The sequence below is a fragment of the Brachionichthys hirsutus genome, chromosome 18, assembly GCF_040956055.1.
Source record: "Brachionichthys hirsutus isolate HB-005 chromosome 18, CSIRO-AGI_Bhir_v1, whole genome shotgun sequence".
NCBI lineage: Eukaryota > Metazoa > Chordata > Actinopteri > Lophiiformes > Brachionichthyidae > Brachionichthys > Brachionichthys hirsutus.
Window position 1 is genome coordinate 890511 of NC_090914.1, and position 14469 is coordinate 904979.

Sequence of the window (14469 nt, forward strand, 5' to 3'; positions counted from 1 at the left end):
TTGTCTGTCCGAGCGCATAACTCAAAAACTAGTAACCCAATCAACTTGAAATTTTTACACAAGCAAGGTTCTGTCCGTGACTCGGTCCCCCCCGAGAATGGTGTTGATCCGGATCTGGATCCAGATTCTGGAATTATTTTTACATCTGGAATTGTGCCTGTGCTGTAAACTGCCACTTTAAGAGGGAGGGACACGAATGGCATGATGGGAAAAAGAGTCCAGAAGATGGCTTGTAGTACATTCCGGAGCAGCAAGCTAGAGCAGGTTTGGCCCCTCTGATCCGGAAGCCCTGTTTACTGTCTCACAAGATCCAATAGTCTATCGGAGGCGGGGTCTGCAATCTCTGATTGTCTTCATTTCAACATGAAAACCTCATTTAACGGCTTCAAAAATAATTAAAAAATACACAAACTCTGATTCACTTTTTATGTTGGTGTGTAAAGATACCAAGAACAATTTAGAACCTTTTGATGATGATCCAGATCATAATGTGACATGTGGACGGTGGAGATCCAGTAAGGAGGAGAACGAGCTACTTGGAGGAGGTCTGTGCTCTTCTGGGTTACTCATGTTAATGGTGTGTGTGTGTGTGTGTGTGAGAGAGAGAGAGTTAGAGAGAGAGAGAGAGAGAGAGAGAGAGAGGTAGGCGGGCCCTGATAAACTCCATCCCTCGTCAGATGAACCAACCAGGTGCTGCATCTCTTTTCTCCCGTGGTTCCGCCCCTCCGTCGGTGTGTGTGTGTGTGTGTGTGCGTGTGTGCGTGTTACCTCCACCGTCTCGTTGTTACGGAAGAGACCCGGCCCACAGTGAGCTCCTTCCCTTCCCTCTGCCCGTGCACACAGCTCTCATGGCCCCCCGTCGACCGGCTGGACAATAGGCGAGCCCGCACGCTGCCGCAGCTTCTCCTCCTCCTCCTCCTCCTCCTCCTCCTCCACCTCCACCTCGTCTCCTGATGGCAGGACACCAGCGGCAGGACTGGTTCGAGCGGGAGGAGTTCATCGGACAGATCAGCGACATACGGGTGCAGAACCTGCAAGGTGAGCACGCCGTGCGGCGGTGCGTAAAAGCTGCCGCAGCCGCAGCCGCGGCGCGCAGCGCGCACCGAGGGACGGCTCCGGGTGGCGGCGCGTGGGACGCGGGGGGACCCGCAAATGTTCACAACCCGTCAGTCCAAACTTTCCAGCTCCAGCAGGTCACCGATATGCTGCGTCTGAAACGGCGTTGCTCCGGAGTTTAAACGGATTAGATCAGATCAGATTAGGTGATGTTTCCAGAATCAATGCAGCGTTTCTTCACGCGTTCTGATTGGCTGAAACTATTTGAACCTGCTTCTCTCCTCCATCCCGTTGTGATCCGGAGATTCCTGCAAGTCAGGCTGAGCTGCAGCAGGAGAGGCTTTGCGTGTGTGTGCGTGCGCGCGTGCGCGAGAGTGTGCGTGTTTGTTTTCTGGGTGTATTTCAGTCAGTCAATATGAGGCTGTATGTTTATCACAGTCATTACCCTCGCCGAAGAGGAGGCGAGGGTATTGCAATTGGGTCCGTTTGTCTGTCCGAGCGCATAACTCAAAAACTAGTAACCCAATCGACTTGAAATTTTTACACAAGCAAGGTTCTGTCCGTGGCTCGGTCCTCCCCAAGAATGGCGTTGATCCGGATCTGGATCCAGATTCTAGAATTTTCTCACGGATTCTTTAACATTGCGAGATAGGGCACTTTTTGACATTTTTCTTAATTTCTTCAAAACGCATGGCGGTATGGATCTGAAAAAAATCACACATAAGTACTCCTTAAAGGTCTATGACCATGACTAATTTCGGCCGGATCCGGATCACAATCTGGATCTGAGAGCTAATTTTCGTTCTAAAATCTGCATTTTTCAGGAGTCCATCCTGACCTCAATTTTGGAGCTAGAGACTTCAAATTTGTGGTGCACACTCATATAGTTCATTCTAGTTTCATATATGTTACAGTTGTAGTTGTATCTTTTCCCGTTCCGGAGCAGCAAGCTAAAGCAGGTTTGGCTCCTCTGATCCGGAAGCCCCGTTTACTGTCTCACAAGCTATTGGAGGCGAGGGTCTGCAATCTCTGATTGTCTTTCTAGTTTTATGTTGTGCTGTCTGGTGACTCGTACCGGTACTTGTTTCGTACCACCTTAAAATTATTGAATCACAGAACTATAAATATTTAATATATATATATATTTATATATTTATATTTATAAATAGGAAGATGTTTCAAGGTATCCATGTTTCATTATTCTAGTTATTAGTTATCATTACAGAATAACAAGTCATAGTTTTGGAATGTTTTTTTCCAAAAGGAAAAAGTATTCATGTACTCATGTACTCATGTACTCAAGCCCATCGTTATATGTAAAAGTACGTGTTTGGCGAGGAGTCGCTGCTACGACGAGCAGAGTGTTGCTGGTTCGTCTGCCCTGGAGCGAGCGTTGTTTTCTGTAGTAGCTGAGCTTATCATGATAATAATGATGATAATAATGATAATGATGATGATCTTATGAGTAATAAAGTTCAACTAACCAGAATAAACCATGTGTATTTGATAAGCTTGTTTCATGAATCAAACAATTGATTGATTGATTGATTGATTGACAGCCATGCTTCCATTCTATAGAAGTATTGTTGGTTGAAGACAGATATATTTATATATCTGGTTGAATTCTGGAAACACAGGCGGGCTTTCATCCAAAAGCCCGCCTGTGTTGGCAGAAGTGTCGATTAACGACATGCAGATTAGAGATGCCTCCGGACAAGCCTGAAGGTGTGCACGCACACACACACCCACACCCACATGCACCGTGCCCACGAGCTGCACGCAGCGCTGTGTATCGTATTACTGTCGCCTAGGAAACACACAACGGTGAGCTTGTGCACGGCAGTCAGAGACATGAGGACAAGAATGGACATAATATTCATCATAATTTTGTCATCAAGGAGTTTGGATGCTGCTGCGCTTCGGCTCCCAGGGCTCCCACGGCTCCCACAGCGCGGCTGAAACCAGTAGCTTGACCCAACAGCGCACGTGTTCGTAAACAAACCTGCCGTTACAAGTGGACTGATCCGGGATCAATTTCCATGCACGACCACGGCCGGTGGCCGGAGAGGGGCCAGTCGACCCCCAGGGCACTGCCGAGGTGACCTTGAGTGAGGCACCGCCCCCAACCTACGCCCTCTCCACGCAGGTCACGGGCCCCTACGTAGTGTGTGCACGTGTGTGCAGCGTTAGAGGGGCCCATGTGCGTGATTCGCTGTTGCGCTTCGTCGTTTTCGGCTTTGAGAAACGTTTCTCTGAGGCATCCTGACGGGGAAACTTCGAGGACCATCTATCGAGATCCTCCCCGCAGGTCTGTCTCCCGGGTTCTGTCTTCGCCCGACGCAAGTGCCGAGTCGGTCGTCTTCAGATTATTGCGGGACATTCGGGAGTCATCGTTGTCTCCTTCCAGGGATTCTTGTCCAGAATAAATAAAGAGACATTTAAATGCACTTCGTGCAATCACAAAACTCACGCGTGTAATAAATGTGCATCCTGTTCTGGGGCTGGCTTTAACGGTTTTGCAGGCCTGTAGGGTTACGGGTCTCACAGCGTTGTACAGGATACACAGGACAGGCAGTGGGGAAACATGAGCTGGTGCGTCTGACCCAGAAGAATGTGCTGGATATTATCAGCAGCCTTAAGGTGCACGCCTCCTCTGCAGGAGCAGGTCACTAATGAGTAGCTTGCAGGGTCTCAAACACACGCTAGCTGCAAGAGGACTTCGGATCTCTTCAGGCCCTTCCGGCACTGAACCAGAGACGATCCTCTTTCCAGCCACTAACACAGGAATTCAGTATTTATTTCAGCAAAACAAAAGCGGACAGTCCGCTTTCGTGAAAGCTCATCCGAACTGGGTGATGATGATGATGAATATATTTATTAGATAAAATGTTAGAGTACAAGTACAGTCACACAGTAGCATGTATTACAGTACAAATAAAGTCAAACATCCTGTCTAAGAGGAGCATTTCAAAAAAGCCCTTGCGGTCAAAAAAGCGAACTCTGGTCCGCCTGAAGTCGTGGCCCTCGGTTCGCTTGCAAGTGAACCCTGGTTCGGTTCGTATGCGGTGTGAAAGCTCAGCGAACGAAACCTTTTTTATTTCCTCCCAGGGCTTCGGCAGGCTGGTTGAGTAGCTTCTTTTGTTTGTTCTTGGCTCATCCTGAAGAGAAGCTTCTCATTGGTTGGGTTTTCCACGCCCCTTTTGGACTGTGTAATTTCTGTTGTTGTCCTTTTTTCAAGCTGCCTTTGTACAAAGATGAAAGACAGCTTTTAGGCAGCGGGTGACGTTTTGTCAAACGTCACCCTCTGCCTCTCTTCGTGTTGCGTCACGGTTCCCCGAGGCTGGTCGTAACAACTTTGAACAAGTCAGGAGGTATTTGTCGGTACACAGCCCTTTGGCCCTGTCGAACAAGAACCGGATACAGTTGGTGTCGCCTCTGCCTGAGTGATAAAAGGAATATTTATATTTGTAAAGCAGCTCTTTAGTTAGTGGCCTGCTCAGCAGCTTGATCTCCGTGCTCTGAATCACTGGCTGCATTTTAGATTCATTGTGTTTCTGTCTGCTCTCGCTTTAGTTTCTGTCTCTCTCTCTCTCTTTCTCAACCCAACTGGTCAAGACAGATGGCCACTCTGAGTCTACGGTTCTATTCAAGGTCTCTGCCTGTTAAAGGGAAGTTTGTCCTTGCCGTGCTTGCTCATGTGGGGCAATTCTATCAGGTCGTTCCCTGCTACACTCGTAAAGTGCTTCGAGGTAACTTTCTGTTATGATCTGGCGCTGTAGAAATAGAAATTAATCGAACTGGATTGAATTTATTAAAGGACAACAGACATTAAATTAAGACATTATTTCATTTAGCTTAAATTTACAATTTATCAGATTGGACATTGCTTCGGGTTGCTAGTAGAAGGTGCAGCATTCAGGGGGTCGACTTATAGCTCAGGCGGGCAAAAGAACCCCCCCCCCCCCCGCTACGTTACACATTGCGTGTGTAGCCATTTGTTAGACAAATTAGCTGCTGCTCGCCCGGGGGGTGCCAGACATCAGTCGCCCGTCCCTCAGCGATGTTATTTTACATAGCAGCCCAACAGCAATGGAATCGGGGACGCGTGTATTTGCATTGTGTTTTGTCAAGTTTGTTTGGTTTGGCCTCTCAGGGCCACCATAGGGAGAAAAAACCCACATCTCAGCCTTTGTTGTTGAAGTGTGGGCTGACGTGTCGCCAGATCAACACGATGAGTCAGCGATCTGGGCTGTGGGAGGTGCTCCCCCACCCACCCGGGAGACTTCAGACCTCATCCGGAGCTGAGCCTGCGTTTTGAAGCACAGCATGTAAATGATGCTCTGTCTATAACAAACTGTTCCAGGGAAAAATGTAAAATGTGTCATTCACCACTTGCAAAATATCATTTGGATTTTTGTGCGTCTCTATGGCAACAGTTTGGTACTCGACCGCAGAGGGTGTGAGGACCGTTTCTAACCCGCGTCAGAGCATATCTGGTAATCGTCCTGCGCTGATTACGAGTGACTGAGACATGCCGACGTCTTCGCAGCGGTAGAACCGTCGACTGTTCTAACTTGCTCACCGACACATTCCTGAGCGGGATCTCGCATAATTAGAAGAACTGCGTTGCCCAGAATGTCGAGTTCAAAACGGGGGAAGAAGCCAAAGCAGTTTTCTACAGGTATACTGGCTCTGAAATCAGCATGCCCGATCATGACTATCGATAAAGCTTTGATGTGCTTTCATCTGAGTTACACAATGTCTGCGTTGGATTAAGGTCACGCCGGGCAATCGACCGCTGACGATACGCAGCAGGGACACCAGGCCTGACAACGACACATCAGCAGGACAGTTGAGCATCGCTGGATGCTCCCGAATGCAACCGAACCGACAATTAGAGGCTTCGATACCATCAGACAACTGAACCGTGAAGCTGGAAAACACTCGATCGGATTAAGACTCCAATATACGGAATTCATTCAAGACGGCGAGGGTCCTCGCTCGCAGGTTATTTTATTTTATTACCGTACGCATCACGACAAAGTGATTATTTGTTCGAGCAGCAGCATCGACTTGGTCTTAAGACCCGGGCAGTAAAAATTGCTGCGTCAGTAATCTGGCAGCTGATGGAGAAAATGGGCGTTTGTGCTCCCGACACCAACATATTGACCCCCCCCCCCAGTGGAGCCAGAAGCATCAGCAGCATCAGCACTCAGAAAGAGACCCATTAGCTGACAATGTGCTCAGTGGATATTGCACAGAAACCTAAATCAGCAGCTGATCATGTAAGATGTCTTTCTCTGAAAAACGATCTGTCCATAAATTGTTGTGGCTTCAAACGAACCCAGTAGCGACGGAGCTGTCCTGCTGAACGCATCAGGCACGTGGGCGTGGATCCTCAGCGGAGCCTCATCCGGCAGAGAGCGCTCACCCGGGAGAACCGAGCAGACGAAGCAGCAGAACGTCGTGTGTTTCCATGTTCTCCATTTTAACATTTAGCATTTAGAAGAAATAAATAATAGTTATTGTAATCGTCCATGCATGAAACCTTTTGTAGATGGGACTATCACGCGCGGGACAAACCACCACGCGCCCCCCCCCCCCCCCCCCCTGTGTGTTGGTCACACTTTGATGCGACTGATTAACCTAAGCTGCATGTTTTTGGAGGTGAGAGGAACCGGAAAACCCAGAAGGAACCCAGCAGACAAGGGGAGAGAACAGACAAACTCACCACAGAAAGGAATCCAATCCGGAACCCTCTTGTTGTTAGGCAACAGCGCTAACCGCTGCACAACTGTGCTGCCCTGTGAAGTCAAATGCGTTTAAAAGCCTTTTAGCTTTTCTGATATTGAGGATTGTAACGTTGTCAAATGTTTCTGTCAATCTCTTTAAGGCTGCTCCTAATGTTAAAGAGATTGACAGATTAAGATCTGTCTGTCTGTCTGTCTATCTGTCTATCTATCTATGTGTCTATCTATCTATCTATCGCTCTCTCTCTCTCTCTCTCTCTATCTTTATCTCTCCTCTTGAATGTGCAGTCTAGTTTTTAGGGTTCGGGGGAGTTTTAAAACATTTAAAGTCAGTAATAATACCTTTTTCCAGTCGTACCTGTGATGTAGCTGCGTCTGTGTTCTGCTGTAATGCTCTTCTTTGACATCAATCATACAGTCAGAACAAACCAATATCAATCGATGCCATTCCAGCACCCGCGGCTTTGTCTTCCATCAGCCTGAGCGTCTGTAATGCAGAGCCAGATCCAGGGCCGCCAGTTACCAATACGGGACATGCAGTTGATTGACAGCCAACTCTGCTACCATGGCAACCCCTCCTGACTTCCTCTCATCCACTCTGGTTGCTCCCACTTAGGAGATGCTATCTATGCGTGTGCAGTCAACACGTCGCCCACAATACCGATCAAAGTGGGGACATCTTGGAGGGAAAGTATCTGTGCAGCATCGAGCACTGTTAACGTGCACAGAATAGAAAGGAGCATAAATAGAGCATATTTCATGCCTGAGAATGATGTCTGTAAAGATAAACTTCATGACAGCAACCCTTTTCTAACAGGGTTATGAAACAGGGGGGGGGGGGGGGGGCAGCTGACTGGAATCTTCCACAGGCAAAAACATTCAGTGGACTCGGGTTATGTAATTCACAAAGGCGTGTGAAGTGCACGGTGCATAAAAGATGTTTGCACGTGGGCTGAAGGACACGAGGTTCTCGGTGCTCTTCCTCGCGTGGAGTTGAAAACATTGGATGATTCATACAGCCGCTCATCGGTACGTTGATGTACCGGTCCAGAATCCCAAGGTCCGGGCAAGCAGAGTCCAAACGCAGGCAAGACGCCTACAACTGGGATCCGGATCAAACCCTGCAAGCCTAGATCCAGGATCAGACGGGATCATTTCACTGTTGATGCACCGTGATGGGCTCTACCACCGGGGGGGGGTCCCGCTTTGGTCCTCCCGTTCCTCTGGCGCGTGTCCCTGTAAAACACGCCAGTTGGACCGGCGCCTGAAACCCTGTTGGTCTTTTCTGTGTTGCAGTTGAACGAGAAGTGGTTCAGAAGAGGACGTTCACGCGATGGATGAACCTGCATTTACAGAAGGTGGGTTGGCCGCCTCCTATTATGGTCTGTCGTCTCGGTGACCGGAGCAGCTCGCCCAGTGGAAACCCGGGTCGCATCCTGGTGCTGAGGTTGCTCCACCGCACTACCAGGTGCAGCTGAGACAGAATGAGTGGATGTGATGTCACATCACCGCTACACACCTGTGCACCCACACACCCTTCGGTTCCCCGGCTTCTTTTCCTCTTTGGTTTCAGCCCCGGGGGGGGGGGGGGGCTGAGCCGAGAGCCGTCAAATCTTTTGTTTTCTCTTTCACAATGAGCCATTCTTCTCTTCCTCACTATTTGGCCCGACGCCACATCGCAGACCCACTAATTGACAATCGCACCTTTGTCTTCTGTCATCTTGGAAATGTCCCGCCGCCCTCCCACCCCGAACACTCCCACCCTTCCGCCGCCGTGTTCGGGTGTGTTCACGGCGTAGACAGGACGTGTGAAAAGATGGCCTCAGACAAATCGGCCTGCTGAGTTTGCTCTTGCATCGATTGTGCATCTAAACTTCATTCAAAGAAATCGACAAAGACAGGCATTGTGGGGCATTATATAATGTTAGTGCTTAAATTCCATGCATTAATGATGCTCCTGCATGAACATGCTGTGCGTCTTACAGCCCCCATTAAGCTACTGTCATCCTCGGGTAACCCCCCCCTCCCATTAATACAGCTATAATTGTGAAGCTTTTGGGGCTTCTTCCTGATTGTTCTGTAAAAAGCTTCAAATAAAGCCCCCACCAGTGACCTCTAGTGGCCAGCTGCTGTTTGTTACGTCGTCTAGATCCGAGTTTTGGAGGGTTTGTTAGAAGTCTGGTGGAAACCATCCGTCCATCTCTGGATTTGGATGATTTACTTTCACTCAGAATGTAACACAAATGAGGAAAACATTCAAATTCAACACTAGAAGCACTTTTGTGGGAATGATTCTGAAACACTTGCTTGTGCTACGTTGTGCAGCCAGAATGAATATGTGCACGTGGGGATTTGAGATCATTATAATGCCAGCAAGCGATGAATACGAAACAGCAGGGATGCCCCGATCAGGGTTTCTTTGACCCCGAGTCCGAGTCATTTGGTTTTGAACCGATACCGAGTCCCGATCCGATACTTCTTTAATACTTATCATGTCAGTTAAAGATGTAAATCTTCAAATTATAAAGACGGCAAACTAGTTTCCCTCTGAAGGAGACAAATTAAAACCTAAATGATTGCTTGGTATTTAGTCTCACCTGCTGCTGCTGCCCCTTTTTCTTCTGTCCCGTTTTCAGTGTGACCCCCCCGTTCAGGTTCAGGATCTTTTCTGTGACATACAGGATGGACGTGTCCTCATGGCCCTGCTGGAGGGGCTCTCTGGCTGCAAGCTGGTGAGCCACAATCTGTTCCAGCACCACTTCCGTTACCATAGCAATGACACTGTTAGCAACTGGGCCGCAGTTACATAAGGCCCAGATCACACACACACACACAGAGGCGATGATGCCATCAGGAGTAATAAGGTCTCTGGTGTCTGTAATTCTCATTCCTAATGATTTTCCAGCTTCATGGATTCAAGAAGTCCTCTCATCGAATTTTCAGACTCAACAACATTGCTAAAGTCCTGTCTTTCCTGGAGGAGAGAAATGTGAGTAGCAGCAGGGAAGCCTTTCTGACTTTACTGTCTGAACATACTGACCATACTGCTGAGTATGACGGAAACGTGTGTCCTCAGGTGAAGCTGGTCAGCATTGATGCAGCTGATGTCGCTGATGGAAACTCCTCCATCATCCTGGGACTCATCTGGAACATCATCCTCTTCTTTCAGGCACGTTTTATATTCAATCAAATGTTATTTCCACAGCGCCAGATCATTACAGAAAGTCACCTCAAGGCACTTTACAGGTGGAGCAGGGCAAGACCTGCAGTTTGGCGACGGAGGCAAGGAAGAACTACCCTTTAACAGGCAGAAACCTTGGACAGAACCCAAGACTCACAGACCATCTGCCTATATTTATATCGACCACCTTAGAATCCAAAATAGGTAAAAATACAGGCAAGGAAAAAAACAGAAGGAAACAGGATCGGAAGGCGATGCAGAGCGACACCGTGCCATATTGAACGCAAATAAAATAAAAAATTGACAGACAGGAACGGGTTTGACAGTTTTTTTTTTATTAAATAATGAAATCAAATTTCAAGGCCTATTTCATTATTATCACAATTCTCAAAATATTTTGCAAAACTGTTTGCTAAACTTAACTGTTTGCTAAACTAAACTCTGTGAGCAGCAATACGGATTCTGAAAAAACCGGACCGGATTCAGGGATCCTCTCATCTAATGCAGTTCTGTTGGTCATGCGTTCAAATGTTTACGTCATGGTTGTCATGGTGTTTGGCATGTATTAATTTAATACAACACACCTGATCGTATTTGATACGTGGGACAATAAACAAAGAAATACATGACAGTGTAATATCAATTTTCCAGATTAAAGAGCTGACTGGGAACATCCGGAGCCAGTTCCCCTCCTCCTCCAGCCTGTCGTCCATCCCCACCGGCGCGGACTCTGACGCGTCTTTCTGCCGCTCTGCGCCAAACGAGCAGCCGTCGGCGTCCACGGCCATGCGAGAGCACAGCAAGGCCATCAAGAAGCTGCTGCAGTGGGTTCAGAAACGGACACGCAAGTAAGCCCGGCCTGCGACATGACAGAGGTCACTTCTCATCACCGTGATCCAACAGAAAGCGCTGCTGATCCAGATGACTGAACATGTCCTGCCGTGCTCTAGGTTTGGTGTGGCAGTGCAGGACTTTGGGAAGAGCTGGGTCAGTGGCCTGGCCCTCCTGGCGGTCATTAAATCCATTGATCCCACCCTGGTGGACATGAGGAAGGCCCTGCTGAGGCCTGCGAGAGAGAACCTGGAGGACGCCTTCAGGATAGCCCACTACAGCCTTGGCATCCCACAGCTGCTGGAGCCTGAGGGTAACAGGAAATCCCTGCGTTGAATAGCTAGACGCTATTAGCGGTTAGCACCTGACTCGAAAATTAACCTGAGATTGACTTCAAAGAGGGTATGAGGTCCCTGAAAACCAAAAACTCGGTACAGGAGTGTTGTTGAGTCCTGATTGGTTCTGGCCTGGCCCTGGTTCCCCTCTACCTGCTCCCTGCTCTCACTGCAGATCACAATGTCATCTGCAAACATCATATTCCGAGGGCATAGGCGGCGCTAAGAGGCTAAAATCCGGTGCATATTTGGTACCAACGTGGCAGCTAAAGGTTTTCTTCAAACGAGACCCAGACTGATTTCTACAGAGAGTCCCCGTACAGGACGTTGTTAGCTGCAGCTGCTGCTCAGGATGCTGCAGACCCTTGCCACTCTGACCACCGACCACCTCTCTGCAGACAGCAGCCATCCGTCAGGCAGCTGTTGTTCAGCCCTCTTCTACCCGGTTATCGACACACTTGTTGAAGCATGCAACAGACGGAAAATCTCCGAGCTGGTCGTAACGGTTAGGAGGCGGCCTTCCAGACATGGGAGACTCGTAATTGTTCTTTATCTGCCCAGATATAACTACCAATGCACCAGATGAGCAATCTATCATGACATATGTGTCCCAGTTCCTGAAGCACTTCCCTGACATAGAGGAGGTAAGAAGCCCTTTTCCTGTAATCGAGACTAGTGGTGAAACTAGGAACTAAACTAGTCACGTGGGCTCATTGGTTTCTTACCGTCAGCACTGGGAGATTCCCAACAGTTTATTTGCTGTCTTTCAGAAGGCGTTGCCCTGCCAGCCGATGAAGAGAAGCATCTCCACGTGCCGACTCGACCTCCGGGACAGTCGCTCCAACCACATCAGAAACGACGGGCACGGTTCCATCGTGAAGGAAAGGTCCTACATGTTCCAGAGAGACTGCGCCAAACCGCCTCCAAAAATCTTAATCTCTTCTGTGTCGGAGGACAGGGGCACGGCGTCCTCCCCCTTCAGGCCGGCTGCAACTCGTTCATGGTCCAGCGAGGACATCTTAACGGATTCCTCTCGTACAGAGAGCATCGCCTGTAAAGTTGAAAAAGAGCCCAAAGAAGCTGCCTCGCCTGTTTACTCCCCTGAACATTGCGGCAGTCTCTCGCCTACCAGTGGCTCAGCGGCCGAGTCTGTGAACTCCGAGTCGGTAGTTGGTGACTCGGCTATCAGCTCGCCGGAGTCCTGGGTCGAGAGTCGAAGTGACAGCCTTTTGTGTGACAGTGGAACAACCTGGGACGTGTATCGCGCCATCCCCGTGGAGATCACGAGCCTCGATGAAGGGTTCGTCCCTTCCATGGAGGACAGAGCGCCGGATGGGCGGCCAACGGCCGACTCTTATGTCGATGAAGGGATTTACTCGCCGAGCTCATTGGAGAGCACGCGGGAGACCGTCGAAAAGAATCCCGTGCAAGCGACAGTGGACAGCCTGGCGAAACACAGCGAGGACAGGCGGCTAAACCGGGAGCCTGATCCGAGTGTAGCGGAGACAACAGGCGGGGTCGACGCTCAACAAACGGAGACAGTTGTCATTCAGAAAGGTGAAATACCAGGAGAACCTGCTGTCGGGCCGTGCAGTGCAGAACCAGGGGCAAACGCTGGCGTCCCATGCCAAGGAGAGTTAAATAACGCGTTGGGTTTCACTGGGAATGTCCAGGATATTGAAGGACAGACTAATGGCAGGACCGAAAGACGGATTGGGAGACAAAACTCTGAAGTAGAAACCAAATGTCAGAAAACACATTCTGAGGAGGAATTAAGAGAGGAACCCGAGGTTTCAAGGGCAGGCGTCGGAGGGGCTAGAGGAACACAAATCAAAGAGTCTGTCGATCCTCAAGATGGCTTCAGCTCAGAGACTTGTGATTCTTTAATAACTGCGCATCCAGACAACCAAGACGAAACAGTAAACCGTGTTCTGAGTAAGGGAACCCTCAGCGGCTCATCACAGGGAGACGCAGCGGACACCTCGGACGTAAATGAAGCTAAACATGCCTCTCTGGCAGGAAGCACGGCTCTGACCTCTTATAATAATAGCGATTGTCAACCTGCCACTCCTGAACAGGAAGTGGAATTAACCAACCAGCTGCATGGGCTGCCAGACAAACCAGACGACTCCCTCAAAGGCTCATTTCAGTCGACCTTCGATCGCGATTCTCCGAAAGATGACTGCGCTGAACCCATGGACCTGTTCTACCCTGACAAAGAGGAGCCCGTGCTTCTTCGGCCTCCCGATGCCGACACGCAGAGCTGGCCGTCCGTTCTGAGTGTCTCCGCCCTCCAGCCAGCGCCGGCTTCAGAAGCCCTCCCCGATGGCTCGCCGCGCTTCACGCTGGACGACGAGGTCCGGGCTGGGCTGGATTTGAGACGAGAGAACGACCAGGTGAAAGTCAGTTCATTCAGCCACACAGTCACTCGCCAGGTAGAACACAATTCACTGTTGAAAGCATAAAACAGGCGGCAACAGCAGAGAAGCTCTTATCATGAGTCTAGCGGGACCATCCGAGCTCATCGGACGAGGGTCCAACAACGATACAACATAGATAGCTGACTATCTGGGTGGAGAGACAGCCTTGATACAAGGAGGAATTATTAAGTGCACCTGATTATAAGCCGCATCCACTAACTTTTAAAATAACAAATAAACTTTATACAGGCTTTGACGGGAGACGATGCCGGTAACTTGGCTTCCTCTTCCCGTGCACTGAACCTGCAGACACTTTTGAAATGAAGGTGTTTAAAAAATCAAAAACATTTCTCTTTGTTTTTGTCTTGCTGTCACTCGCTGATCACGACAACCAACCAGGAGGCGGGGCCCCGAGAACACGTTTTGTTGTCTGGCGAGAGAGAAAGAGGACTCTGGGATATCGGTGAAGCTCCAGCTGACGACAGTGATCTCACGAATGACGGGCGGCAGTGCTCGGGTGCTTCCGCAGACAACAGAGAGCCTGTGAGGTAGGCGTTCTATTCTCAGATTGAATGTGAATGTGGATCAAAATGTATTATCTGAGAAATGAGATCACGATTCTCCTGAATTTAAATGTGTAATGCACCCCCCCCAATGCTGTCTTGTGTGAAACCTCAGTGAATCATGTTGTGAAAAGCAGTGATGTCACAGGTTGAAGGCGAATCGCGTGGCGTGGAGTTGCATTGCATTGGAACAGCATTATGCGTGTGAATGGAGCTGACCTCGGGTCAGATTTGTTCCGTACATGCGTCTATGAACAGGGAACAGCTGTTCAGAGGAAGTGAGACGGGTTTTTGAGAATGAAGTCTGAAAAGCTGACAAGGGTTGAATTTATG

General features: G+C 49.2%; 1 protein-coding gene across 1 annotated transcript; it reads left to right on the plus strand.

The window, feature by feature from the left end:
- Positions 1-953: 953 nt before the first annotated feature.
- LOC137907663 (calmin-like) lies at positions 954-14120 on the plus strand. Its single transcript, XM_068752018.1, has 11 exons — positions 954-1038; positions 8103-8164; positions 9443-9538; positions 9712-9795; positions 9883-9975; positions 10639-10835; positions 10938-11131; positions 11715-11797; positions 11924-12710; positions 13332-13555; positions 14103-14120. Exons 1-11 carry the CDS (start codon positions 954-956, stop codon positions 14118-14120), a joined length of 1923 nt encoding a protein of 640 aa, XP_068608119.1.
- Positions 14121-14469: the final 349 nt, after the last annotated feature.